The sequence below is a fragment of the Scheffersomyces xylosifermentans genome (genome assembly GCF_036884685.1).
Source record: "Scheffersomyces xylosifermentans strain CBS 12540 chromosome Unknown RJT20scaffold_1, whole genome shotgun sequence".
Lineage (NCBI taxonomy): Eukaryota > Fungi > Ascomycota > Pichiomycetes > Serinales > Debaryomycetaceae > Scheffersomyces > Scheffersomyces xylosifermentans.
Genome location: NW_027042939.1, coordinates 2716951 through 2743877, shown reverse-complemented (window position 1 = coordinate 2743877; position 26927 = coordinate 2716951). Strand labels below are relative to the sequence as shown.

Below are 26927 nucleotides of genomic sequence, written 5' to 3'. Positions count from 1 at the left end.
TCATAACAAATGCTTAAAAGAGGTGATGAATCTTGTGGTTCAGATGGAAACTCAAGCAGTTGAAGAATGGATAAACCAAAATATTCTTATCTTCAAGCTAGACAATCCTAGCTCTCACCTTCCTCTTCTTCGGTCCTTCTCTTCAATCTGGCTATGATATCCGACTCATTTATAGAATAGTTTATCACCAACTCTTTGTCAAAAAACTCTTCTGCTTGTAAGCATTTGAGCGCCAAACTGGCGTTTTGAACAGAATTAAAGACTATATGCGCTTGTCCTCGCTTCTTGTTATTTATATCAATCACATCTCCGTATGTAGAAAACAACAAATAGAGATTATGCTTGATGATCTTCGGATGGATCTGGTCGTTTAGATTCTTCACATAGAGAGTCTGAGACGGCTTTAAATTCTTTTGATCAAGTTTGATTTTTTTGGCATTTTCTGTAACAGCGCCTGTTTCTTCGTCTGGTCTCTTCTTAGATTCCACCATTAGACCCTTTCTTTCCTTCAATATCTGTAACTACATCTATTGTTAATAGAACATATATGGAATATTGAAAATGTCTTCATAATTGATGTTAAAATGTCGTTTCCACTTGAAAGCAAATGCGACATTTGCCCTGCTGTAAAACCCCAAATTTGGTCACGTGATTTATGGCTACTTTAGGTTGGGATGGCTGTATTGGTGTTAATGGATATAGACAGTAACCAGAGCAGAGAGCAGGCAGGTACCGACTGAAATGGGATTAGAAATGTGGTTCAATATGCACAGGGTGTAAAAAAGGAGCTCAATATGACTTCTTTTGCAATTAAATACGTAGTCTTTTAATAGAGCTGTTTGTGAGAGCTCATGTGGTGGTGGTGGGTGACATCATAGGCTATGTCCTCGTTCTGAATTGAATGGTTATAGACATAGAAGGAAGAGAGGCAATGCTACACGGGTCCGAGAAGCCGTTAACGAAGCAAATCGTAAAGAAATACTCAACTCGACTCGACTCGACTTGTCTGAAGGGGAAGGGTACGACAATTCACGGCTTTCTGTCTCAAATAAAGAAACTACTGCAAAAGCCAAGCTTTTACCTCTTCATTTTTGGCAACCAGTTCGATTCTTTTGCATCTCTCTCTCTCTCTCTCGTCACCGACAAAAATAAAAAAGAATTGAGCACAAGAAGAGAACGAACACCACATATCATAGCGAAGTAGCTACCTAAACGACCCCAAACCCCTTCCCATAAAAAGAATACCGACTCGAACATTCATTTACGTAATTCCAACTGTTCCGGCCGGCTCCTCCTAAATCTCTCACTCACTCGCTCTCTCTCCTCTCGTATCACATATTCCCACCACACCCACCTCAAACTCCACACTTGCTGCATACTCCTCCTCCAACCCGTTGCCCCAACCCAACAGCAACAGAACAGAGGAGTCATCGGTAAAGGGGCTTGCGGCAATCATAACATGCATATGGTACTACATATAGAACTACAACACTACTACAATACTACTACACACAGCATTAAACACAGCTCCAGCACGTCATATCACTGCAGGTAGTAATCCTTCTTAATACTTGTCTTCTCATTTAATCCCAATCTCGTAGCCGATGGTCCCATTTCCGAGGCCTTGCATCGCCTTCTCTTATTTCTATAATCACGTGCCTTCCCCAAACGAATTTGATTCTCCCCCGGATTTCCCCTAAGATCACTTCGATTTTCGAAACGGGAAAAATTGTAAATCTTTACAACCGCTTCTTTGCTTGATTGCTTGGGATAAATTAAGGACAAAGCCGTTGTTTTTTGTTGATCATTGGGATTTCGCCACCAGCTCCACGGTGAAAGTTCAGGTTCGACGATTTTTTCTGTCCAATTGGCTCCAAAACTGTGCTATTACTCGTTCTCTATTGAATTGTGATAGGTCGTAATTTGAGGTATAAGCTACCCAACAAATCCGATAAAGAAAGACAAAAACTGAGGTTAACAGTGTTTCATTCGCCAAGAATACGAACCGAATCTGACAGCAAGTGCAGTAACGTAGTTTGACGTTGAGCCTTCTTGTTCTTATTGTGCAATTGTTAAACTGTGCTATTGTGTTACTGTTCAGTTTCTACCGTTTTAATTGAATAGCGGCAACAGAAATGTCTTCCTCGGCTCAGCTCAACGCTTCGCTTTTGCGTCTTAAACTCCTAGATGCTCTTCGTAGCGGCGAAACTTCCAAAGTTGATACTATCATCCAAGAATTAACCGCTACCAAAGCAACCACGCTGACAACAGACCTCATCCAATTGAAGGAAACCATTCTCCACTATGCGGTCCAAGTCGCTCCGCTTTCTGTTATCCAATACTTGGTCACCAATGCAGAAAAGTACGATATTGACATCAACTCACAGGATCCAGATGGTAACACTCCATTGCATTTGGCTGCCGTTTCTTCCAGAATCGAAGTGGTGAAGTACCTCTTGTCGCTCCCAGACATCAATGATACAATTGTCAACTTGAAGAAGCAACAGCCTGTGGAAATGTGCAAGGATTTGAACATTGCCCAGTTGATGCAATTCGAACGTGCCAAATTTGTAGAGAAGGTTGCAGGTCTTTTGCGCCAGAATTTCAGCAACCGTGATTTCGACAGTTTGGAGAAACTCTTAGTTCTCAATCCAAGAGCATCTGAATTGCTTGATATCAACGGCGCTGATCCAGACACTGGAAATACTGTTTTGCATGAATTTATCAAGAAAGATGATGTCGAGATGTGCGATTGGATTTTGAAGCATGGCGGTGATCCATTCAAGCGTGACAAGAGGGGAAAGCTTCCTGCTGATTTGATTCAAAACAAGAACGATCAACTCAAGAAGATCATAAAGGTTGCATCGAAAGAGCAAAATATTATGGACCCGGTCATTAATACTAGTAATGCTATTAGAACTGGAAGTGCGCCAACTTACAAGGGCTACTTGCGTAAATGGACCAATTTCGCTTCAGGATACAAGTTAAGATACTTTGTCCTAGACGCCAATGGAATTCTCTCTTATTACACTAATCAAGATGATACCTACAATGCTTGTCGTGGTTCATTGAACTTGGGTTATGCCACCCTTCACTTGGATTCCTCTGAGAAATTGAAGTTTGAGATTATAGGTAAAAACGGAATTAGATGGCATTTGAAAGCCAACCATCCTATTGAGACTAACCGCTGGGTATGGACACTTCAAAACTCTATCACTATTGCGAAGGATAATATCAAGAGAAGAACTAGAACTTCAATTCAGGAAGAACAAATCCATCACGAAAGCGCATCCGAGCAGGCTTCTTTGAGTAGGCAATCTGAAGATCAACAGAGTCAGAGCTCACAAACAGAGAAGAAGAGACGTCATTTACGACTTCCAGGTAGAAAGCATAAACACAAGAGAAGCAGCAGCCAAGCCTCCACCGGTTCGCAGAGCTCTATTAATGAGAGCTTTGACGATTCATTGCACTCGCCAAGCAGATCTAGCACCTTTAAGAAACTGCAAAATTTGGGTAAAATCAAAGAAAGCAAGCTCTTGAATGGTCTCAGTCCTCGTCTGGATAGCCAAAACAGGTTCAGTAGTGAGGACCAGTACAGTTATGCTGACTCTGATGCTGATAACTTTGACTTTGACATCCGTGATATCGAAGGAGCGGAATATGGTAGTGAAAATGAAACTTCTAGTGAAGGTAATATCACACCAACTGTGGACCACGTTTCTGGCCCATTAGGGGAACAAGTTTTTACTGTTAGAAGATCACTTCAACTTGAAATTTCTTCGTTGTTGGACCTTTTCACACAAGCTGTTGCAGCCACCAGCTCTACTGGGTCCCTTGAATCTGGTGACAAAGACGTTGCCTCCGCACAAATTTCTCACAATGCCAATGAAGTTGCACAGGTTGGATTGACCACTTTGAGAACAATTCAGGAGCTCTTTACAAAGTACATCTCAATTGTTCAAGTCCGTGATGCGAAAATTGGTAAGAAACTCGATAGGCAACTCGAAATTAACAAGTTATGGGAAACATCAATCCATCAATTAGAAGAAGAGATTCGCCAGCGTGAAGCTAAGTTGGCCGAATTTGAAGGCCAGAAGAAACAACTTAAAAAATACTTCAGCAGCGGTGCTGTTGGTCCTGTGCTGAAATCTGGAAATGTAACACCTGGTGCAAAGGATTTCGGACCAGGCGGTATTATAGGTATAAGTACTGATACTACGTCAAACAAGGCTAAGACCCAAGATTACTTAGAGGAACCATTGAAACCGCAATTGGCTCCAATTCCTGATCCACACCAAATACTTGGCGAGATTTTACACGATGACTCGGAAGACGAATTCTTCGATGCAGATGAGTTCGACGAGGACGAAGAAGAAGAGCAGGAAGAAGAAGGGAAAGCGGAAACAGAAGACATAGGACAAGAGAAGGAAATATTTACAGAAGATAAAGTGGCTCCACTTGTTACCGAAAGTTCAGAACCCGAAAAGGAAGACAAAGAACTCATCACAGATGACATCTCTGAATCTACAGCTGTAGCTGCAGAGTCCGTCTCAAAGGAAAAGACTGTCTCCGAGAAAGAGCCTATTTCAGAGATTGAAACTGCAAACCTCAATGATGTTCAGGGCATTGTTGCAAAGAAAATTGCATCGGAGGGCTCCTTTCTTGGATATGAAAACCCCCCAAGAACTAAGTTGTCAATGGATGAAGATAACAGGCCAAAGGTTGGTTTGTGGGGTATCTTGAAATCTATGATAGGTAAGGACATGACGAGAATGGCGTTGCCAGTATCCTTTAATGAGCCAACTTCTTTGTTGCAAAGATTAGCGGAGGATATTGAGTATTGCAATTTACTTGATACAGCCGCTACATACAAAGATTCCACTTTACGTTTGATCTATGTTGCTGCTTTTGCTGCATCTGAATATTCCTCTACTATTGATAGAGTTGCTAAGCCATTCAACCCATTGCTTGGTGAGACATTTGAATACTGTCGCCCCGACCAGAACTATAGATTAATAGTTGAGCAAGTCAGTCACCACCCTCCTATTAGTGCATGTAGTGCTGAGTCACCTAAATGGGACTACTATGGAGAGAATGCTGTTGACTCCTCGTTCAGAGGAAGATCCTTTGATTTCAAACATTTAGGTAAAATGTTCTGTACTCTCCGTCCAGACCACGGTGTAATTGACTCCAATAACAATCAGGTTGCTGAGGAATTGTACAGTTGGAAGAAGGTTAACACCTCAGTTGTCGGTATCATGATTGGTAATCCAACCGTGGACAACTTCGGTTTGATGGTGGTCAGGAACCACACTACTGGTGACTCTATTACTGTAGACTTAAAGCAGAGAGGTTGGAGAGCATCATCCGCTTACCAACTTTCTGGACAAGCATTGGATAGAAACGGTAAAGCACAATGGGCTATAGGAGGACGCTGGAGTTCCAAAATTTTTGCAAAGAAGATTTTGGATACTACTCCAAGAGATAGCAACAGACGTAACTCGTTGTTGGAAGAGCCAAATGTTAACTTCTCTAATGACCCATTCAGTGGTAATAAGTTCTTGGTGTGGCAAGCTGCACCTAGAAAGACCGTTCCATTCAACTTAACGACATTTGCTATTACGCTCAATGGCCTTGATGATAACTTGAAGCCATGGTTAGCTCCTACAGATACCAGACTCAGACCTGATCAAAGGGCTATGGAGGAGGGACGTTATGACGAGGCATCTGACGAAAAGCACAGGGTTGAGGTCAAGCAAAGAGCTGCCAGGAAACAGAGAGAAGATAACAGAATAACGTATGTTCCAAACTGGTTCGTCAAGAAAGAGCATCCAGTTACTGGAGATGCTTTCTGGGAGTTTAAGGGAGAGTACTGGCAGTTGAGAAAAGAACACAAGTTAAGTGATAGTGGTGATATTTTCTAGGTGAGTAAAGCAGTTTTTGCGAATTATGTTTAATTTAACTTTCGCTTTGTTTCTTTCTCCCATCGTACTTTTAATTCTAAATAGACATTAATTTAAGTGAAATGATTAAAATACGTACGCTTGTAGTGTATTAGTATACTATTAAGATTTGGATACAGGAATGTCATATTTTGCAACTCAAGTATGCCTATTACAATACTCCTTTCCTATTTTTACATGATTCCAAATTTTTCACAACTTTACACAACTGTATACCTATCCATTCATAGAATCATACTATCTATCTATTTACCAACATCATATCTCCTCCACATTCACCATTTAACCACCTTCATTCGTATATTCATCCACCTGGGGAAGCGCATTGAAAGTCCCAAACGCGCATGTTTCAGCTAATCGTAAATTTATTTAAGAGAACGATGCGATGAGTGAAATTTATTGAAGAAAGATGGTTTAAGCTGAACTTATGGTCTTATCTTGCCTTATATACATAAATAGCTTGTAGTTATATAGTTGCGTAATGGGTAAGAGAAAGTCTAATTCGGCCAATGCGGCCCGGCTTTTGGAATCGAATGTTTCGCCTATTCTAGAGGTGAATTATTCAGATCCATTATTCACAGTCGCAGCTCATCCCACGAAACCGATCTTGCTATCTGGACTTGTTACCGGCCATGTTTACTGTAACACCTATGACGCCGAGGCATTAGAAGAGCGCCAAAGTGCTAAAAGAGAGGAAATTTCCCTTTTGGAAAAAGAGGCCTTCAAAAGTGGAAAGGTCAGCCATGTGAACAAATCGATCTCTCAGCTGAAAAAGACCTGGTGGAGTATCATAAAAGATCACAAGGATGTTCCTGAGGAAAGCGCTGTTGTGACGAACTGGAAGACTAAAAGACATAAGGGTTCATGTCGTCACGCTATTTTTGAACCCCTTGAAGATTCAGTCGGCGAGAGCATTTACACCGTCGGAACGGACCATATAATCAAAAAGGCTAGCACAGAAACTGGAAAAGTGATAGGGAAAGTTGATGTATCAAGCTCTTATCCAAATCAAAATGATAGTATTACCAAGCTTTGCCATTCCAGTAGTCACCCATTTCTTCTTGCCGGAACTGAAAACGGACATGTTCTTATCTACGACAGCAAGAACTTGAATGACACTAAGTTGAAGTTTAAGGTATCACAGGCACACGATGATGCCATTAATCACATTCTAGCAATGCCTTCTGTTTCTGCTTATCACTATTTAACGTTGGGGTCAACCACTTTATCGCATATAGATATCCGTAAGGGTATAATTACTCAATCAGACAACCAAGATGACGAATTGCTTTCAATGTGCTTCGCTACAGACCAGGTTACTGAAGGAAAGAATGATACTGTATTAGTAGCACATGGAGAGGGAATCGTAACCATATGGAAGAACTCCAAGAACAGCTTAATGGACCAATTGACCCGTATCAAGGTCAACAAGAGTGCTTCCATTGATGCCATCATTCCTACTATGAACGCTGACGACGATGAGTTGGCAGCATCGGTTTGGTGTGGAGACAGTGAAGGTTTATTACATAGAGTCAACTACAAGAAAGGAAGAGTAGTTGAGACTAGAGTACATTCTAATGGTAGAAACGGAGGAATAGATGAGGTTGGTCTTTTGGAGATAGACTACGATTATAGACTTATCAGTGCTGGTATGGATAGCATGAAGATCTGGTCCAACCAGGAAAATGATGAAGAAGAAGGGATTTCCGATAGCGATGACGACAATTCTGACAGCGACTCGGACCTTGGATCCAGTAGCGGGTCTGGAAGTGACCAATGGGATGATATTTCTGACTCCGATGCAGATGAAGATGTCAAGGGTGGGGCGCCGGACTCTAGAGTTGACAGTGGTGAAGATGAAGAAGAAGATAATGAAAAGAACAATGCTGATGATAGCGACGAGGATGAAGATGAAGATGACGATGATGACGATGATGACGACGAAGAGGAAGGCGAAGAGGAAAAGGCTGAAGTTGAGGAGAAACCGAAGCTTGCTGAACATCCTCTTGCCAATAGATCCAAAAGGAATATACCTGCAGTGGTTAGGCCATCGAATACTAGGAAAAAGACGATTGATATAAATAAGCTTACGAAGAGCCAGAAGGCTCGCGATGATGAGGAAGAGCCTGAACCAGAGAAGAAGAAGCAGAAGGTTGCCGAGAAGAAGTTAAGTACTAAACAGCTCAGAAACATGCAAAAGCACGAGCATGGTATTAAGAGATTTGAAGGGTTGTAGTGGAAGAGATCAGGGAGTGGTGGGAATTGTATGGTAGGCTAATATAAATCATTGATTGAACATACATAGTATGTGCATTCCTATCTATGTGTGGTTATTGCTTGGGGAATTGCATTCATGGTTTCCTGGTTGCATTTAATATTCATCTGTCAACCACAGTGCCAGGTAAACAAGAAGTGATACAAGACATATAATATTTAAGTATTATGATTTTGCAGCCATTAGCAATTGCATTTCAATTGGTTTATTTCCATTTTTGTCCATTCCTTTGCAAAACCTAAGAACAGCATGTTTGAATTCATTCAAGTATCTTCTTACCCAAAATAATACTTATCTCGTATATATTTATTCATGTATATCTGTACTTTACCGACAAGTCAGCTATTCGTAGAATATTACTTACTACTCCCACTTGCCCGCAGTACCCCAAATAACCCGTTGCTTTCAACGAACCATTGTTTGGCAAAATTCGTTTTCCTTATAGTAACATAATCACTCATCAATAATGACTACTCATACACCATATAATCTCCTTTGAAGACCTCTCCCATCTCACCTCCGCCTAAAACCCAATTACTCTTGAGAACCACTTCTCTCCAATCTCTCTGTTCTTCGTCTACAATATGCAAATTTGTAATGAGGAGACCCATATAACCACATAATCATATAGCCATATAACCTGCTCTGCAATAACAACAACCCCAAAAACTCAACTGCTCTCTGGAAATCTACCAGGTTCGTTCTTCTTCAAAGTAACATATACATCTTTCTAAATTACATACCCCTACTTATATAACATTAACCATGAACCTCATAACCGTACAACCGTATTACCATGTGTATAACCAACTCTTCAATTGCTACCAATTTCTTAGCAAAACCCCTTCTGTTCAGCTTCTTTTGTTTTCAATTTTGCAATATCTCTATTGAATAGTCTTACTGATAAACTATACAATCATACAACTAACCATATAACCTGATCTTCATATCTTTTAAAATTTAGAAGCATTATACTTCTCTTTCATAAAGGGTAAAGTCAATGATTCTGGGCTATTGTTTAGATTGTAGCCCGTTGGCAGATACACTTGTCACACCAATTTTTATCCGAATTTCTTAAATGAATCCACTTCTTTCAGCTTCTCTCCAATTTTACATACTCATATTTTAATTGAATCGTCTTACTTTTACTGATACAACCATATAACCAACCATGCAACCTTACAATTATACAACCCATATAACCTACTCTTCAATTGTTACCAATTTCTCAATAAAACCACTTATTTTCAACTTCTCTCGTCGTCAATTTTACTTACACATATCTCCAATTGCATACTCTTATCTTACTGATTTAACAACCTCTTCAATACCAACAACCCCTTCAACACTTACCACCTTCTTCAAATTACCACCCTCATCAACATTGCCACCCCCAATACCCCCAATTGCATTAACAACCCCTTCTACTCAACCTTTACTTCTTGATAGTCACATCCTTCTAACTGACATTGACCTACTCAAATAACTATACAACCAACCATACAACAACCATACAACAACCATACAACAACCATACAACAACCATACAACAACCATACAACAACCGTACAACAACCATACAACAACCGTACAACAACCATATAACCTGCTCTTTGATATACTTACCCACTCCACCCCCAATAACCCCCTAACTCCACTACCAACCACTCACAACCTCCCCTCCTTCCACACCCGCACCGCAATACATTCTCATATCTCTGCCTCTGCGATTGTGGTGCCTCGATTGTTACCATTAACTTTAAGTGTCTTCTGTGTTTTCTCTTTCTCTTTTGATGTGTTTCTTTCTGGAGGTTGTTATCATTTCTGTTGGTTTATTCCATTCTGTCGTCTGTTCTGTGCTCGGGTTCAGCGCGCCATCCCTTCAGATCGACATGGAACCACAGAAGATCTTCTCCGTCAAAGACGTCATCCTCAATCGTCGTGGCTATTGTATCACAGGAACGGTTCACTTGTCGCAGTACCATTTGGTATTCAGTTTTGTTGCAAACACGGCGCCATCAACAACAAATAATGGAAATGGGTCCACAACAAGCTCTACTAATGCTACCTCTGCTCCTCCTGCTCCTGCTTCGACTCCGGCTCCAGTCACTCGAGAAATCTGGATCGCTTATCCAGTGATAGATCGTATCTCCAAATCGCGTGGATCATCATGGATCTACAATAGCAATACCAATAACTCCATCATCACCAGCTCGGGCACGAATGGTGGATCCAAAGAGTTCGTGGAAAGATCGCCTCCGCCGCAATCTCTGATAAATCTGCAAAATCAACTGGGCCAATTGAGCCAGTCTCACAACGATGACTATGATCATTATACGGCGTCGCATATTCGACTCCAATGCAAGGACTTCACGTACTATTCATTTGACTTTGTCAACGATTTGGTATGTACTGAGGTATTTGCCAAGCTCAGCTCGTTGATTACTGTGTCAAGGACAGAAAACGATATACGATCGATGTACGCCTACGACTACAGACCCAATTACCTTGAACAGAAATTGGAATTGAAGGGCTGGGATATCTACGACCCCATAGAAGAGTATAAAAGACAGGGATTGCTAACTGAAAATGAGGATTACTGGCGTCTCACTAATGTCAATGAGGATTACAAGTTCTGTCCTTCGTATCCAAATTTCCTCGTGATTCCAAGTACCATCTCTGACAATGTGTTAAAACATGCGGCGAAGTTTAGATCGAAACAGAGAATTCCAGCCATTGTATATAGGCATCGTGGAGGAGTTAACGGCAATGTTATTGCTCGCTGTTCTCAACCATTGGTTGGCCTCAATCTACAGAATCGCTCAATTCAGGATGAAAAATTGATAGGGGAGATATTCCGTAGCCAACAAAGAGAGAGATCAGATACATTGCCAGAAGATAATGAGTTCCAAAGTCAGCCTCAGAGAAATCTCTTAGTCGATTTGAGACCAATCACGAATGCTATGGCTCAACATGCTTTGGGAGCAGGAACGGAGAACATAGATAACTACAGAGGTAAGGCACCAAAATCGTCTTCCAATAATAGCAATATCGAAGCAACTGAACCCGATGCTCCTCCTGAGCCTGTAACATTGAGACAGGTGAATAAGATATTCTGTAATATCGATAATATTCATGTCATGAGAGAGTCCTTAAACAAGTTGAACGCTATACTTAATGACTTGGACAGGTTCCCAGTATCATCGAATGCACAGAAAGCTCAAAGCTCATATCCTTTGTTACAGCAATTGTTAACCAAAACTCAATGGTTGCACCGTTTATCTATCATCTTGCAATCGGTTGATAGAATATCCAAATCAATTCACTTGAATAACACCAATGTGGTTATCCATTGCTCAGATGGTTGGGATAGAACGTCGCAGGTTTCTGCATTGCTGCAACTCTGCCTTGATCCATATTATAGAACCATGAAGGGATTCATGGTGCTCATAGAGAAGGAATGGGTCAGTTTTGGGTTCAAGTTTGCGACAAGAGGTGACCATGGTGGTTGCATAGGTGCTATAATCAAAAAAGAGCCCAAACAGACACTGACGCCATCACTGGAGCCATCAAAGGGTTACCTGTCAGAGACGTCTCTGGAAAATTCAGAAATAGTTGAAGTAACTACCGCATCGAATGGTATTTCAGGAAAGAGTGTTGCTTCGTTTTTACAGCGTGCAGCGAATCATATTAAGAACACAGCAACAACAAGTCCATATTCTCCACTTAATTCAGATACAGAGAATGGCGAAAACGGCAAATATGTTCCAAACAGTTCAGTTTATAACGGAAGTAGCGAGAAGTCTCCTATTTTCCACCAGTTCCTTGATTGTGTTTATCAAATCCACCGCCAGCATCCTTCCAAATTTGAATTTAACACAAGGTTCTTGAAACGTTTATTTTATCATTATTATTCGTGCCAATATGGCTCGTTCTTATGCGATACGGAGCGAGAATTAAAGATAGTCAACCGTGCACCAGAGTCAACGGTCTCGGTATGGGACTATTTTAATTCGCGCCCAATGGAGTTTGCCAATAAGAGCTATAACGGAGGTGAGCAACCCGATGATGGGGTTATCTTCTTCAACTTTGCCGATGTCAAATGGTGGTCTGAATTGTATGGCCGTTCAGACGAGGAGATGAACGGCTTGTCCAACTCATTAGACCGCAAATTCGCCCAAATGAAGTTGAATCTTGCCAATAACAATAGCAATAACGTGACTGGCGGCGCCAGTAGCAATTCCAATAGCAAGAACGCATCACCCGAAACGAAACCCTAATGATCTTTAACACTTAATATCCATATACGCATGTAAAGCATTAATAGCATAACTTACAAAAGTAATAAAAAATGAATAAAAAAAAAGAAAAGAAACAGAAAAAGACTGTAAATCCGCCATAAGCTCCATTCCAACATCACCAGTTGCATATTCATATACAATTATACGGAATACGGACATCTTAACGACTACTATTTTTAAACCTTGTCAATAACATCCAAAATATAGTCTTATGGCTCCAGGACCAAATCGGGTTTACCGAATCGGGCCATACCTCCGTGCCGCAGTATGTTTGCAACCCCGGAATACGGAATATTCGATTTTTCAGATAACTTTAAATTTCATGATTCTTTGAAGAAGAGTTAAATAGACAATTTTTAGTCTGGAACAATATATATTGAAAGGATTGACGTATAGACGCGTACATTTTTGAGTATTTTCGTTTATTTTAGTAAATTTCGTTAGGTTTAGCCTGAGATAGTAGTGGTTGTAGGTCGATTTCATTATTGTCTTGCTATGCGTTCCAGTTGCTATGGACTTCTAGTGAAGACAAGAACAGTAGTATCTACGAGCCAGAAATGGTACTCCACAGCAGTCTTTTCTTCGGGACCATGTGGAGTGGAAGGGAGATTACCCGTTGGAAGAGATTATACACGACAAGATGAAAATAATGGTGCTAGCACCGGAGTAGCTATTACAGATCCGTTCATTCTCTATCAGAACTATGTACTGAACGGATTGTTGCAAAAAGACGAGTTGCAACTTAGAACAATGAAAGAATTTCAGAAATTATACCATAGACTTTTGGAATACTCGCCGCCAGAGGAACTTCTGATTAAAATCAGTCTTCTTCTTCGAAAGATAGAGTTGAAGCAAGCTGCAGCATTGGCCAATGAAGGTTCTAGTTCTTTGGGAAAGTTAAGAGCATTTCAGAACCTATTCAAGAAGGATCCGGAGGTGGAGAAGAAGGAAATTGTCAGATTCATAACCGATGAGGATGAACTTTATAACTTTGCTTCTCCTCATGGGTTAATTATCAATGGAGAAGTTGGTTGTGGAAAGTCTATGTTGATGGATATCTTTGCTGCCTCTTTACCTCATAAGTCGAAGATGAGATGGCACTATAACAACTTCATCTTATGGGTATTTAATGAGATGCATCGGATCCAGAATGAACGGTTGTTTACTTCAACTTTGCCTAATGGACAAAGAGTGCTGAAATACACCATGGAGAATGAGTTTGTACTTTTTGAAATAGCTCAGAAAATGATTAAGAAGAATACGGTTCTTATGTTAGATGAATTTATGTTGCCAGATATCGCTGCCGCTAACATAATTAAGATCTTGTTCACGTATTACTTCAAACTTGGTGGTGTCTTGGTGGCAACATCTAACAAGTTACCGGAAGAACTTTATTCCAATGAATTCCACAAGAAAAAGTTTAAGAGTTTCGTGGGCATATTGAGTGCTAGATGCATTTCAGTAGATATGAGGTCAACTAAGGACTATAGAGTAGCATTTGCTTCTGAAGCGTCTACTGATCCTTACTTGGTAGTAAAGCTGAATAATCCTGACAACGAAAAAGAATGGTTGAAATTGATTAAAACAAAGGCTTTGGGGTACAGTGAAGATTCACCTGAAGTAACATCAGATATGCTGCTAGAGTCTTTGGGCGGTAAGCCATCCTTTATAACAGTTTACAATAGAACAACTCATATTCCAATGACATTTAACGATGATACCGTTTGTTATTTGGAATATGAGTATATTTGTCAAGGCTTGTACTCATCCTCGGATTACATCACATTGGCATCTCGTTTCAATACGATAATATTGGATAACGTTCCCATTATGACTACAAAGATGAAGAACGAGGCTCGAAGGTTTATCTCATTCTTGGATGCTTTGTATGAAGCAAAATGTCAATTCTTTATGAGAAGTGAAGTAGAAGTAGATTACTTGTTCTTTCCCGATGCACTGGATAACTTGAAGCCAGAGATCAAGAAATTCCTTGAGGATATGAATGAAGGAGATGAGAATAGATTGGAGGTTCAGGATGAAGAGATGTTTGCCAAGACAGCTATCGCCGCTTCGAATCCTTACCGTCCAAATGTGGCTTCATATGATCAAAGCAATATGGAGTCCTTCAATGAATTTACAAAGACTTTGAAATCTGCCGTAACTGGTAAAGGACCAATTCAGGTAGAGCCACAGACTGTGGATTTCAAAAATTTAAGAGCATTTACTGGAGATGACGAAAAGTTTGCTTTTAAAAGAGCGGTTCTGAGAATAACTGAAATGGTGGGTTCTGAGGGCTGGAGAAATACCAATAGGTGGGTACCAATTGACAAAACAATGAGACCATGGGAACCTAGAGAAGATTCTGATTCCGTGTTAGGTTTCAAATCGATCGAGCAGCTGGTTCAAAGTGCCATTGATAGAGCCAATTCTAAGATCGATGACTTAATTGAAAAAAATAACTCCATCCGTCAATTGGCTGACACATTATTAAAGGAATCGCTGTCGCAAGAGCTTGCATTTCAAGAGGATGTACCATTCAGAATCTTGAACTCTAGGATTGCTCCCGTTTTCAGTAGTTTGCTGCATTTCTGGGCCATGGGACCTTGGACACATGAACAGGGAAAGCGTATGAAAGACGGAATAAGTAGAAGTTGGATACGTTCGAGTATACGGCTGGGTAAGGATGAATAAGGAATATTCTCCATATGCGGAAACATAAGTAGAATCTCTTGGAAAATAATAGACAATATTAGAATGATAGAATACGGACTTATGCCCAATTGAAGAGGAGACCGGTAAGTGGTAGAGCTACTACATGCGGTATTGTAAGTACGTTTAATTTACGAAATTCCTATTTTGATATTCCCCTCCACACCCATTTCGTTCTTTAAACCGTATTCCCATACAATTCATGGATTGTGCGTTGTAGCGTTCAAAGCCATTCAAATCAGAACGTTATGACATCGTTAGGATGCAAAAAATATCGTAGCGGGTTTTAAGACTCCGATGAATGATGCCGACCTAGATAATTCATGCTGCCTTGCGATTGGGAATATTCTTCATTTGAGCTCTCAAGTGCTTTACGGAATAATCCTATGATCTCTTACAAATATGAACAAGTCGAGTCTTCTGTACTCTTTTAGTTTGAAATACTTCCCCATTTAGTACTCATTCCTATTGGGATAATTCAAAGCAACCAATCAGTGGCTGCAAAGCCATCAAATCAGAAATTTTATTTTTGTTGCAAAAGGGTGCAAAAAATATGACAAATGGGGTTTTCAACCGTCACTGTGCTGAAATCAACCAGAACCAACTCCAAAATAGGGGTGAGTCACCCCAACGACTACAGTCATACAAACTCCACAGCAGTCTTAAACATATGCCCGACCGGTTAATTATTTAGGCATACTTTTCACCATAACCGTACGTATTGGACGCCTCAATTTGCCGTATTCATTATGTGCGAACGCTTTTGTGGCATGGAGTTAACCATTTTCGTAAATGGTCCACAGTATATTACTCTATGGAACCTACGATACTCTATTCTCTATTGTAAAGATGGTGTACCTGATTACAAATCGGAAGGAGTATCTGCAATGGCACGGAGATATCCTATTTGGAGAACCGCCGTGGAATGTGATGTAAGCAATGCAGTGTAATGCATGGCTGACATACCCCCGAATTAGGCTGCAAATGTCTGTATTATGAATGCTGCTTTGGAGTGTTATGTGGTGGCTTGCTTTACTACCATTGGTTTGAAGTCAGTTGTGGCGGTTGTTTAAACTTGGGTATATAAAGAGAGGGATTGAACCATTAAAATTGAATATGAATTTGTGTATATTATTAACTCAACTAATTCATACGAGTTAATAGCCCACCCATAAATAATATTTTATTCTCAATTTCACAACCATGACGACCTCAGTTTTTGTTTCTGGTGCAACTGGCTTTCTTGCTCAACAAATCATCACTCTTCTTATTGCCAAGGACTACAAGGTTGTAGGATCAGTCAGGTCTTCGGAGAAGGGTGAAAAGTTGAAGAAGGCGTACGGTACTAACTTCCAATATGAAGTGATTCCAGTTTTGGAGAAGCAGGGTGCATTTGACGAAGCTTTGAAGAACCACCCAGAAGTCACTGTATTCTTACACACTGCCTCTCCTGCTACCTTTTCTGCAGAAGACAACGAGAAAGAGATTTTGATTCCAGCTATCAATGGTACAAAATATGTTTTGGAATCCATTGCCAAAGTTGCTCCCCAAATCAAGCGTGTTGTTTACACTAGTTCTGTTGTTGCCATAGCTACTCCTGAGCAGTTAGGAGACCCCACCTTTGAGGTTTCTGAGACCGTCTTCAATCCACTTACTTACGAAGACGGAAAGTCGAATTCTTTGCTTGCTTACTTTGCATCGAAGACATTAGCAGAGAAGGCTGCTTGGGACTTCGTGAAGACCAACAAACCATCTTTTACACTTTCCACAGTTAACCCGACCTACATTTTTGGACCACAGGCTCAAGATGAGGACGCAAAAGGAGACTTGAATCTAACCGCTGAAATTGTCGGCGGAGTTTACAGGTTGAAGAAAGATGATGCTATTCCCGAATACTCCGGTCAATTTGTTGATGTAAGAGATGTAGCAAAGGCTCATCTTATTGCTTTTGAGAAGGATGAGGCCAAGGGTCAGAGAATTATTACTTACAGCGGATTGTTTAGCAGTCAGATCATTTTGAACATTATTAGAAAGAATTTCCCTGATCTCCGTGACAGATTGCCAGTTGGAGATGCTGAGAATGTCAAGGTAACTGCTTCTAAGATCAATGACGCCAAATCTAGAAAGATTTTGGGATATGAGCCAATTTCTTTGGAAGATTCTGTTGTTGCAGCTATCAAGCAGATTATCAGAGCAAACTCTTAATCTATGGGATGAAATTCTGTTTTATTTTCTTAATATTTTGAATTATGTATATATTCTGGGTTTGAATGGATACTTCTTTTTTGATGAATTTTGGATTTTGAATAAATTGTAGTTTTTAAGGGAATTTCGTTAAATTTTTCACCAAATTACGAAACAAATTAACAACTTCAATGAAAGTGGTGTTTTTATCCACCTCACTTTCTCTATCTTACTAATTATACACCTATTAACCATACCACCTTCAAATTGTACTTCACTTTCATCCCAATACACCTCCTACCACACATATCACACCCATCATTAAAACCATTTTGCACCCATTTTCCAAAATAAGAAGCCTCACTAAATACCGAGGCTCTTGCCCCCACCACAATATATATGCACAGAATTTTGTGGTATAAGACCCGTACCGCAACAACTTCCGGCCTCCATAAATCACGTTACTTCACCCGCCGCACCACCGGCCCCCCACTCAATACAACCCCAGATTTCCGCGGGTTTCTTCTCATCAAAAAAATATCAGCAGCCAACCCGTCTTAGACAAAAAACCCTTGTAAACGTCGTCAGACCGGAATTTTCACCCCTCGTGTTATCAGGACGGCTATAACGAAGAGAAGACTTTTGGCAAATGATTTGTAGAAATTGTAGAAGTTGTAGATTGTGTATTGAATTGGGTATTCTTCCTACTGATTGTGAAGTGTGCGTGACTCTCAAGTGGACTTTGTGCTGTTTGGTCACTTGTACTTAGTAGTTCTCACAAGTTATCCTGTCGTTAGAGCTCTTCTTGACAGGTTTCTGGGGGCCGGCGTATAACTTCGATTCTCCATAGAAATTGAAATATTGAAACGAATAAGCTCTTCACGACGTTTATTGTTGGTTATTGTTGGTTATATATTGTTAGTTGTTGCTAGTTGTTGTTAGTTATTTCTGGTTATTTCTGGTTATTTCTGGATCTTATTAAGTTCTTATTAGCCATTGCTTTCTATCTAAAGGATAAGGGAGTTGATAGAAGCCACTACTTTTACGAAACGGGTCAAAAGTTGGAAAGAAACTAAGATTCGTAATATTCATTTGACCGACCAAACATTGGAATTGAATAGCTTTGGAAGGCAACTGAATAGCTTTGGATCTTGGAATTGAATAGTTTTGGAACTTGGATAGTTGTTTCTGGTTCTATTCATTACTTTACTTCTACCAATTGGCTTTCACCCTTAGGTATTTGGTAAGCTTAGCTTATAGCATATCCACCGAGGAACCACCCAAGAGACCCAAGATTAACAAATTAACCTCGGTTTCAGTTTCTTGTGCAATACCGATAATACCACACAACGATAGTATAGTAACGATACTTACTATTTCATAACTGTTACATTCGAATTATACTCGAAGATTGCTATTGAAATCAACTTGTATTTCAAATTACAATTACAATTACAATTTCAACTGGTGCTTTACATTTCTCCTATAAAGAGATACAAGGCATATTCATTGAATAACGCCTTACTTGGTTGGTTGCTTGCTTGCCATTTGTTACTTACAACAATGTCTGTTCTTACCGCAGACCGTTTGGTCAAACTTGCCTATAACTACCCAAAGCTCCACAATCTGTGGTTCCTTGTAGCTTGTGCTTGTTTGACGGTCATAAACCAACCCCAAGAGATCCCCAAGGTGTTCCATTTCGCCTTGAGACAACAACTCTTGGAGTTTTCTACAGAAAAGTCGCTTCTTACCGACCCTTACTTGCTTAGATTGGCCCAGGACTCGATTTCGTCATCGCAGAAGTTCATGGAATTTACTGCTGTCGGAGTGAACTTACCTGATGTCTTGATTCCTTACACTTACCATGATAAATTACCTCTTAAGTACAAGTTCTCGAAAACAGAGGACATTCACAGCTCTCAGGTCGGTGTCGCTGCCAAGTTCAGAGAAGTGATCTTGAAAAGCAGTGCCTTAGCCGGCTTGCCAAAGGCTATCAATGCGTTGATGGTATTGAAAACCGTCACTCCAACGAGCATTAGACCATCGAGTTTGCCAGAAAGAAAGCCTGCGGTGTTTCCAGGTCATCTTTCATCGTCGCAAATCGCCGGCGAAGATGCCACTGGAACAAGGTTCGAAGGAGATGAGAACTCAATCACTACCGAGACCATAGATGGTCCTATTTCTCCAAGCTCAATCAATGCCAAGCAGATCCAAAGCGATTTGACGAGAGGCTCCGAGTTTTGGAATCAAATCTACACCAACAAAGTCAACACTCGTGTCAAGAGACAAATGTACAATGCTTACCCCGACTTGTGGATATGGGCTTATCAGAATGTGTACTCTCCATTATTGAGTTTCACAGAAATCCTTTCTGCAAAGGAGACATCGATGTGTATTGTGGCCAGTTTGATCCCACAAGATGTGAATCCTCAATTGAAGGGACATTTGAAGGGAGCCCACAATTTAGGAGTTACCCTTGAAGAATTGGAAGAAGTTAGACAATTGGTTTTTGATCTTTGTGATTGGACCGGAGGAATCCAATGGAAGGGAGGAAAGGAAGCTGTTGCCAAGTTGTGAATGATGGTTGGAGAGAGATGAAGAAGAAGAAGAAGAAGAAGAAGAAGAGAAGATTTGATATCGATTTGTTCGAGGAAGGGGAAGTATCAGAGGAAATATCCCTACAATGACAATACTTGAGATCTCGTTGACTAGATATCTATTTTAAACATAACTTAAGAATATACTTATTTATTATCCCATTGGATGCTGTGATGTAGGAATGCTATATGATTCAGTAGGAAAGTAATATGATTCTTTAGGAAAGTTATATGATTCAGTAGGAAAGTTATATCATTCTTTAGAAAAGTTATATCATTCTTTAGGAATGTTATATGATAACCATTGAAATCAGAGCCTGCTTAGACAACCAAAGACATCAGATTATCTATTCAAATAGGCAATACGTAGTATCTATAGTAGTCCTCTACCCTTCATTTATAGTCCTCATTCCCTACAATTTCTTCACAAGTGCTACTTGTATATTTAAACTGTTTCTATGACTAAAAGTTATAATAAAAGATGCCCATTCAAATGGTTGAAGATTGATTTGATGACACTCTCCACCAACCATTCCATAGCATTTGGCGTAATTAGAAATGAATTGAAATTCGAATTCCAAAGGGTTATCGATGATAGTATAATGAAGTCAATTGAAAGGGCTATCGATGATAGTATATATGAACTTGACTTTTGCTATGCCATTTCCCTTTGGTTTCAGTGTGTTTTTAGAATGTTATGTACTATATTTATTCGTTATGTTATGATTAATTGACAAGATAGACATGAAATTTCCAGAAACAAGGTTCTACAGAGCATTCATGTCACTTTCCCGACACTTTTCACGACTAATACCAGCTAAAACTGTTATCTCATGGCCAATATTAACTCCAATCTCATTGATTCCATCTCGTGGCTTCCTACAACTGGATTCTATCCTGTCTTCTGATCAACACAATCTGCAACCCACAGAATACAAAGAATGCAAGGTACACAAATACTGCTCCAAACACCGTTTTGGCCACTGCTTCTCCGTCTTCTGGGTCGTTGATAGATCCCATCATTGACTCGTGGCCGGTTTTAAATAAGAACCCGATCACCGATAAGATCACAATGGCAAACGACGACAAGATGGTACAACAGTACGCATTTCCGGTGGAAACTACAGGCTTCATGATGGACAGACCGAGGAATTGGAACCTTTAGGGAAGAAGAAACATCGTTATCATGGTTAATTATAAGGAATTGGAATGAACTTTTGATATCGAGGCTGGTGCTGTGTGCAGGGGGCGACGTAGGAAGTAGTAAAAATGTCGTGGTGTTAAAATGTCGTGTAAAGTGAGTGTCGCATATATAATGGGAGGATGTCGTGTTTTTTTGCAACAAGTGGATGGATGTCGTTGGTATGACAGTGGTTGTTGGTTGGTGTGTTGGTTAGATGGTTGTGTTTCTTTATTGGTTAGTTGGTTGGTAATATGTTGCTTTGGTCTTTGGATAGCTAGCTGATTAGTTAGTGATCTGGTTGGTTAGTTGGTATGTTAGTGGGTTGGTGTGTTAGTGGGTTGGTGTAGGTAAATATGCTTTGTTGTTTGGTCAGTTGGTTCGTATTTCGCTGTTTTGTTAATGGTGTTGTTTATTTGCAGTTGGTTAGTATAGGCAGTTCGTAAGTATAGGGAGTTCTTATAAAGTGGGTAATTAATAGTATATATTTCGTTGGTATAAAAAAAACTTGTTAATGTGGTCAGTAATCTGGTTAGTTATCTGGCAACTTAGTTAATGTGGTTAGTTAGTCATTTTAGTGTCGGTTACTTATGTTGCTTGGTTGATGATTGGAAGGTAGGCATAATGTTTCTCTGTCAATTGAAGTGCTTGACAAATCTTGTTGGTGAGTATAATTCGTGTCGTTAATGGTGTTGTATGTTAGCATTCTTGTTTAGGATTGTTGTTTAGGATTGTTGTTACACTAACTAGTTGAAAATTTCTATGGTAAAGTTAGTTCTTCTATTGTCAAGAACAATTAGTTAGCCAACAATGTATCTCGATAAGCAATGTTTGGTATACTTCGCTAGTATATATTCATTAATTCGTATCCAAAGGTGGGTCAATGTATGGCAATATGTTGAACTGCATTGGCGTTGATTTGCTATTGGTGGTGGTTGACTTTTACAAGTAATATGATACATATATATTTGTTGAAAAGGGAGGCCCAGCCAGATGGTGTTAGGCGGTGTCTGATGGTATTGGTATAACTAGCCGTTTCATATTATTCTTCTGTTTTATAAAAATAGCTATAATGGTTGGAGCATTGTCTAAACTATGGACTGGAGCAATAAGTAACTTTAGTGATTAAGTGGAGCGGATAGCCATACTACTACTACTACTACTACTACTACTACTACTCGGAGACCTGAAAGGCAGGGCTCTTTACAAGAGAAATTTACCTACTATCGATCGTATCTCTGTACTCGAAATTGCTTTGTTATACTCCCGTTTAATCTTCTTCTACCTATACCATAGAAGTAATGACAAGAAATGAATATCAGTAATCACTGGAATTGGACATTATATAGCGACTTGACAAGATGCAAATAGGATACTTCTTATTTCAATTGGATAGTTCCTTTCCACTTTTCAGGGTTATTGTATCCACAAGTTGTTGGCAATTCTCCTTTCCGGCTTAAAGCTACAATATTGTAACCAGGTTGAAGCAGCTGTTCAACTTCCAATTAAACAGCCAAAATCTTACTTTCAGTGAGAATTGGCAAACTATGGATGTTCTTTGATTCAAGTCCTCTAATGTGCCATCTCATTATCTCACTCCAGGATTTTATCAAGTCTACGCATCAGTTATAACCTTATAACCACCCTCTATCCTATCCTAAAGTTTTTATTATGATTGTCTGGCTATACACCATAAATTATGCTATGTTATCGTCCCTATGCTTTAAACCTGAAATTGCACCCTCTTACGAGGGGTCCGCCTGCCCAAAGGCAATGTGCTATCCGTGGCACTGTTGCTGCTGCTATCATCTTCCTCTTGTTGCAGCAAATTCTCGTTCTCCTGGACCTGGTCCTCGTCATCCAGACCAAATGGCGTCGAATTCAATGGACTGTTAGTGGTGGTAGGGTTATTTGACAGGTCTAATGGTTGGGAGCTTCCTATATCGAATTTCCCTGAGATCTTTCTCTTTTTGATCAATTGAACGGCTCTATGTGCCTCTCGTAAGAGATGAAGACGGTCGGCTACCACCTTTAAATCCCCATACCACTCCTGTTCGACTTGTTGGTTATGTATTACAGAGATCGTGCCATCTTCTGACCTCGGCGTCGAAACGAACTTTTGCAGGTATTCATTTATCGATTTAAGTGCATCTTGGTACAGTTTGGCAGGGTATACGTAGGGCTCCACTGTATAAGTTCCATCTGGCGATGAGCCGAGTTGGCTAGAAGGAGAAACGTGGGAACTGAGACCCGAGTTCGAGTTGGAATAACTACCAATCCGATTAGTTTCCTGCTGGAAACTCTGGGCAATTTCAGCTCTTGTCACGGCAATGGTATTTGAATCGCTGGTAAATTCAGAAGTTGCAACATCTGTTGGAGGGGTGATAGCCCTATTTCGGCTACGGAAAACCGAGCTTCTGACCGGTGAAGAATGGATAGGAGGAGACTCCAATCCGTTCCGATGCTGGTACTGCAACCTCACTATTTTTGACGGAGTGGAGTCCATTGTAGTGTAACTGTTAAACTCTTCGTCTTGAGAGAATTGAACAGTTTGAGAAGAGGGAGCCCGCGAAGCTTCTAATTCACGGTACTTTTGTTTATCGTAGCGAAAACTCACAACAAAAGACATGGACTTACACTAGGTTCTTGCGATTCAGTTTCTGGATCTTCTACTGAGATCCTTATGAGAATAGCCGCTCAATTTTTCACTTTTAACCTTCAACCCACCACTTTCTTAAATCTTATTTGGTGCTCCATTTTCGAGTATGTTCCAAAATCGTGATTTTTTCTGCAGGAGGTGCGAAATGTGGACTTTGCCTAAAAAAGTCGTTGGTACAGATATGTGCTATGCGCCAACAAGAGTTGCAGACAAAAATATATGTGCCGATGTCGCATGTCGCAAATGACAAGTTCCTGCACAGACAAATGATAATCTTGGAATGAGAGGTGGTGGAAAGTTCAAACTTGAACTCTTGGACCGGTTGATGATGTCAACACGGAAGTAAGGTATTGTTAGATAGAAAGTATTTGTGTGTTGGAAGTGTGGGAATTACCGCCGGAATATTGCAGATATATAGCCGTAGACATCCATAAACAAATTTATAGAAATTTGTATATCTTTTAGGTAAAAAATAGAACAATGACAACTTCCAACATAGAACCGAAGCCGGAGAACGAAGCATTGATAGCTACCGCCGAACAAGTACTGGCATTGATCGAGTCTTTCATAGAGTTAGGAGTTCTTGTCCATGACAACCAGGGTACCGCTCAATCACACACAGCATTAACCCACAAGACGAATCAGGTGATAAGCCAGTTGTCTGGATTGACATCCAGCCCTTTTACCCACCAGTACCCCATCCCCGTGGACGTGATATCATATATTGAGGATGGAAGAAACCCAGACATCTACACAAGAGAATTCATAGAGGTCACGGCTAAGAGTAATGCCAGGTTGAAGGGGAAGATGCACGGGTTTGCAAAATTAAGAGATGTGCTAGGCAACAAATTGGGCAACGAATTTCCCAGATTGGTCGATAGCATCGAAGATATCAAGAAAAGAACTACTCCAGATATACAAGAGTAACACTACACAGGCAAATCTCCTGGACAAATCACTTAGACAAACCAGTCCAATATTAAATAATAAATGGTACCTTCGGTATGACAAGGCTCGACTTTGGGCAAATCAATGGTAGAATCCATGTAATACCTTACTAAATTGAGCCAAGCGAAAGTAGACAAAATGTCAACGATCAAAACCATCTTGCCAAAAACTGAATGAAAACCACGTTTTCTTGAAATTACACTGCATGCATATGCTAAGACCGGTCTTCAACCAGCCTCAAATCGACAACCGAGTCTATTTTGTGTATCAAATGGGATTCAAGAACTTCGGAACAAGACACAAAAGTTATAGGTGGACACCTGGGCGATGGCCAAGCTCTTGAACTAAATTAAACGATAGCCAGAATTTAGCCATAAGGCATTGGGATACACCAGCATTCTTAATTGGGGTTGTCTACGATTTATCCAAAGGATCAACGTGATTTAGTCAAGTCATTTTTCTCCTTTGACATATACAATACATAGCATTATTAATGGACATGAAAGTATAAATTATATTGTTGGGATGAGTAGAAGGATTTCTGGGCTATCACCTGACACAATGGTACAATATCACACAACAGAAGACTCCGAAGTAACTACTGCAACCACAGAGTTCTTCAAAGGCGTGCAAACACTTATTCATCTCTGATTTAGTCATACATACATAATTTGATCAAAATTGGGAACAATTGTAAATAATTGGGAATCAACATATAGTACTCCGCATGAAGATCTTGCCCAACATGGGCCGGAAAACGGCAACTTCTCCCGGTCCAAAGTGGCTCCCAGGAGGCTCCATGTTACAATTCTGACAAGATTGCTGACGTACTGTCACTTAATATCCCGATCCGTATATGCATGGCCAATTATGCCCGATTGGGAAGATGTGACAAGCAGCGAAGCATCTGTGCACTCTGCTGGCTAAAAAATATGTTTGCTGCGAAACGCACTGCAACATCATCCCTCGCGTACGACCAGCCTTCACAATGGTGTATAGACATTTTGATTGTTAATTATACGACTTGAACAATCAAACGTTCATGTATAGGGAAAAAGAAGAAGGTTAATATTAATTACTGCCTCCCTCTGTGGCACACCGGAATGCACAAATAACAATACATGGGCTGGTTGTCAAGTCTCTATCCGAAGATCTTACAATAGCTGCAAGTACTGAAAATCCTGGGAGTTGATATATAATTGGGATTAAATTCCAAAAGTACGTTTTGCTTTAGAATGCTTTCATTTGCATAATCAAACATAATCTCATTTGCCCTAACTTGTTAGCGGGACCTTGCCATTACAAACGGCCTAATAGCAATGTCGAAGTTATCCAACTTATTTACACTCATTTTACTCTCTTTGATAGGTGCTTCTAGTGCAGCCACCACCGAAGAGGATACCACTAGCTATGACTCAACTACAACTGTTACAACTACTCCAACAGTAACAGCCACCACAACGGTGGGGTTATTGGAGCAGATATATGAAACAGAGTACATCTACACAACCAATGGTGAATTGACCACTGAAACAATTACTGGAAGTACAGTTTTGCTTGCAGCTACCCTCCCCGAGCCATCCGAGTCATCCTCCAGCTCTGAGGAAGCTTCCTCAACTAAAGCTGCTTCTGCTATTGCTGCTTCTGCTGACGTTTCTTCCACTGAATCTTCTTCTACGGTTGCAACTTCAACTTCAGTGACATCTTCTGCTGAGGGCTCAGCTGTTGGAACCAGCTCGTCCAAGTCGGCACCAACAAACAAAGACCTAGTTTCTTCAGCAGAGCCAACTACTGCAGCTCCAAGCAGTACCACTACAGCTACCGAATCTGGTATTTCGGAGGCACCTAAAGTGTCTACAATTCCTTTCTCCGTTCCTTCAGGTTCTTACTCAACTGTCACTGAGACACACACTTCCGTGTTGGAAGACGGCAGAACAGCAGTCTTGCAACTTGTTGTTTTGTATACAACCGTCTGTGATGAAGATGACGACGCCTAATTATGACGCAAGAACCATTTTAGATTAGTGCTAAAACTCACAGTATAAAATTTTTTTTAATTCGTATTCTATTTCGTATAGATTTCATGTAATATTATATCCATTGAATTTACA

The 26927-nt window shown here is 40.3% G+C and overlaps 11 protein-coding genes across 11 annotated transcripts; 8 read left to right on the top strand and 3 right to left on the bottom strand. All coding sequences in view use genetic code 12, as the record gives it.

Moving 5' to 3' along the window:
* Positions 1–107: 107 nt before the first annotated feature.
* RJT20DRAFT_5088 (U2 snRNP complex subunit) lies at positions 108–491 on the bottom strand (the record flags this gene model as incomplete). The annotated part of the gene is made up of 1 exon (XM_064920430.1): positions 108–491. The coding sequence occupies one exon, from the start codon at positions 489–491 to the stop codon at positions 108–110; it is 384 nt and encodes a 127-aa protein (XP_064777569.1).
* Positions 492–674: 183 nt separating this feature from the next.
* Positions 675–5924, top strand: RJT20DRAFT_143933 (oxysterol-binding protein related protein; the record flags this gene model as incomplete). The annotated part of the gene is made up of 2 exons (XM_064918694.1): positions 675–686; positions 2154–5924. The coding sequence occupies 2 exons, from the start codon at positions 675–677 to the stop codon at positions 5922–5924; spliced, it is 3783 nt and encodes a 1260-aa protein (XP_064777568.1).
* Positions 5925–6444: 520 nt separating this feature from the next.
* On the top strand, positions 6445–8199 carry JIP5 (Jip5p; the record flags this gene model as incomplete). Its single annotated transcript, XM_064921357.1, has 2 exons — positions 6445–7732; positions 7874–8199. The coding sequence occupies 2 exons, from the start codon at positions 6445–6447 to the stop codon at positions 8197–8199; spliced, it is 1614 nt and encodes a 537-aa protein (XP_064777567.1).
* A 1617-nt stretch (positions 8200–9816) lies between these two features.
* Positions 9817–12846, top strand: RJT20DRAFT_124749 (phosphatidylinositol-3-phosphatase). The gene has a single exon (XM_064916326.1). The coding sequence runs from the start codon at positions 10032–10034 to the stop codon at positions 12516–12518; it is 2487 nt and encodes an 828-aa protein (XP_064777566.1). The 5' UTR covers positions 9817–10031; the 3' UTR covers positions 12519–12846.
* A 54-nt stretch (positions 12847–12900) lies between these two features.
* On the top strand, positions 12901–15614 carry AFG1 (Afg1p). The gene has a single exon (XM_064919201.1). The coding sequence runs from the start codon at positions 13035–13037 to the stop codon at positions 15228–15230; it is 2196 nt and encodes a 731-aa protein (XP_064777565.1). The 5' UTR covers positions 12901–13034; the 3' UTR covers positions 15231–15614.
* Positions 15615–16324: 710 nt separating this feature from the next.
* Positions 16325–17524, top strand: RJT20DRAFT_16797 (SDR family oxidoreductase). Its single transcript, XM_064919202.1, has one exon. It carries the CDS (start codon positions 16452–16454, stop codon positions 17451–17453), a length of 1002 nt encoding a protein of 333 aa, XP_064777564.1. The 5' UTR covers positions 16325–16451; the 3' UTR covers positions 17454–17524.
* Positions 17525–18995: 1471 nt separating this feature from the next.
* On the top strand, positions 18996–20009 carry RJT20DRAFT_90998 (uncharacterized protein; the record flags this gene model as incomplete). Its single annotated transcript, XM_064921356.1, has 1 exon — positions 18996–20009. One exon carries the CDS (start codon positions 18996–18998, stop codon positions 20007–20009), a length of 1014 nt encoding a protein of 337 aa, XP_064777563.1.
* An 899-nt stretch (positions 20010–20908) lies between these two features.
* Positions 20909–21163, bottom strand: RJT20DRAFT_90352 (uncharacterized protein; the record flags this gene model as incomplete). The annotated part of the gene is made up of 1 exon (XM_064921315.1): positions 20909–21163. The coding sequence occupies one exon, from the start codon at positions 21161–21163 to the stop codon at positions 20909–20911; it is 255 nt and encodes an 84-aa protein (XP_064777562.1).
* Positions 21164–22847: 1684 nt separating this feature from the next.
* On the bottom strand, positions 22848–24093 carry RJT20DRAFT_16778 (uncharacterized protein). Its single transcript, XM_064919199.1, has one exon. It carries the CDS (start codon positions 23836–23838, stop codon positions 22933–22935), a length of 906 nt encoding a protein of 301 aa, XP_064777561.1. The 5' UTR covers positions 23839–24093; the 3' UTR covers positions 22848–22932.
* On the top strand, positions 24094–25235 carry MED10 (mediator complex subunit). Its single transcript, XM_064919198.1, has one exon. It carries the CDS (start codon positions 24349–24351, stop codon positions 24793–24795), a length of 447 nt encoding a protein of 148 aa, XP_064777560.1. The 5' UTR covers positions 24094–24348; the 3' UTR covers positions 24796–25235.
* Positions 25236–25989: 754 nt separating this feature from the next.
* RJT20DRAFT_16775 (uncharacterized protein) lies at positions 25990–26925 on the top strand. Its single transcript, XM_064919197.1, has one exon. The coding sequence runs from the start codon at positions 26136–26138 to the stop codon at positions 26811–26813; it is 678 nt and encodes a 225-aa protein (XP_064777559.1). The 5' UTR covers positions 25990–26135; the 3' UTR covers positions 26814–26925.
* Positions 26926–26927: the final 2 nt, after the last annotated feature.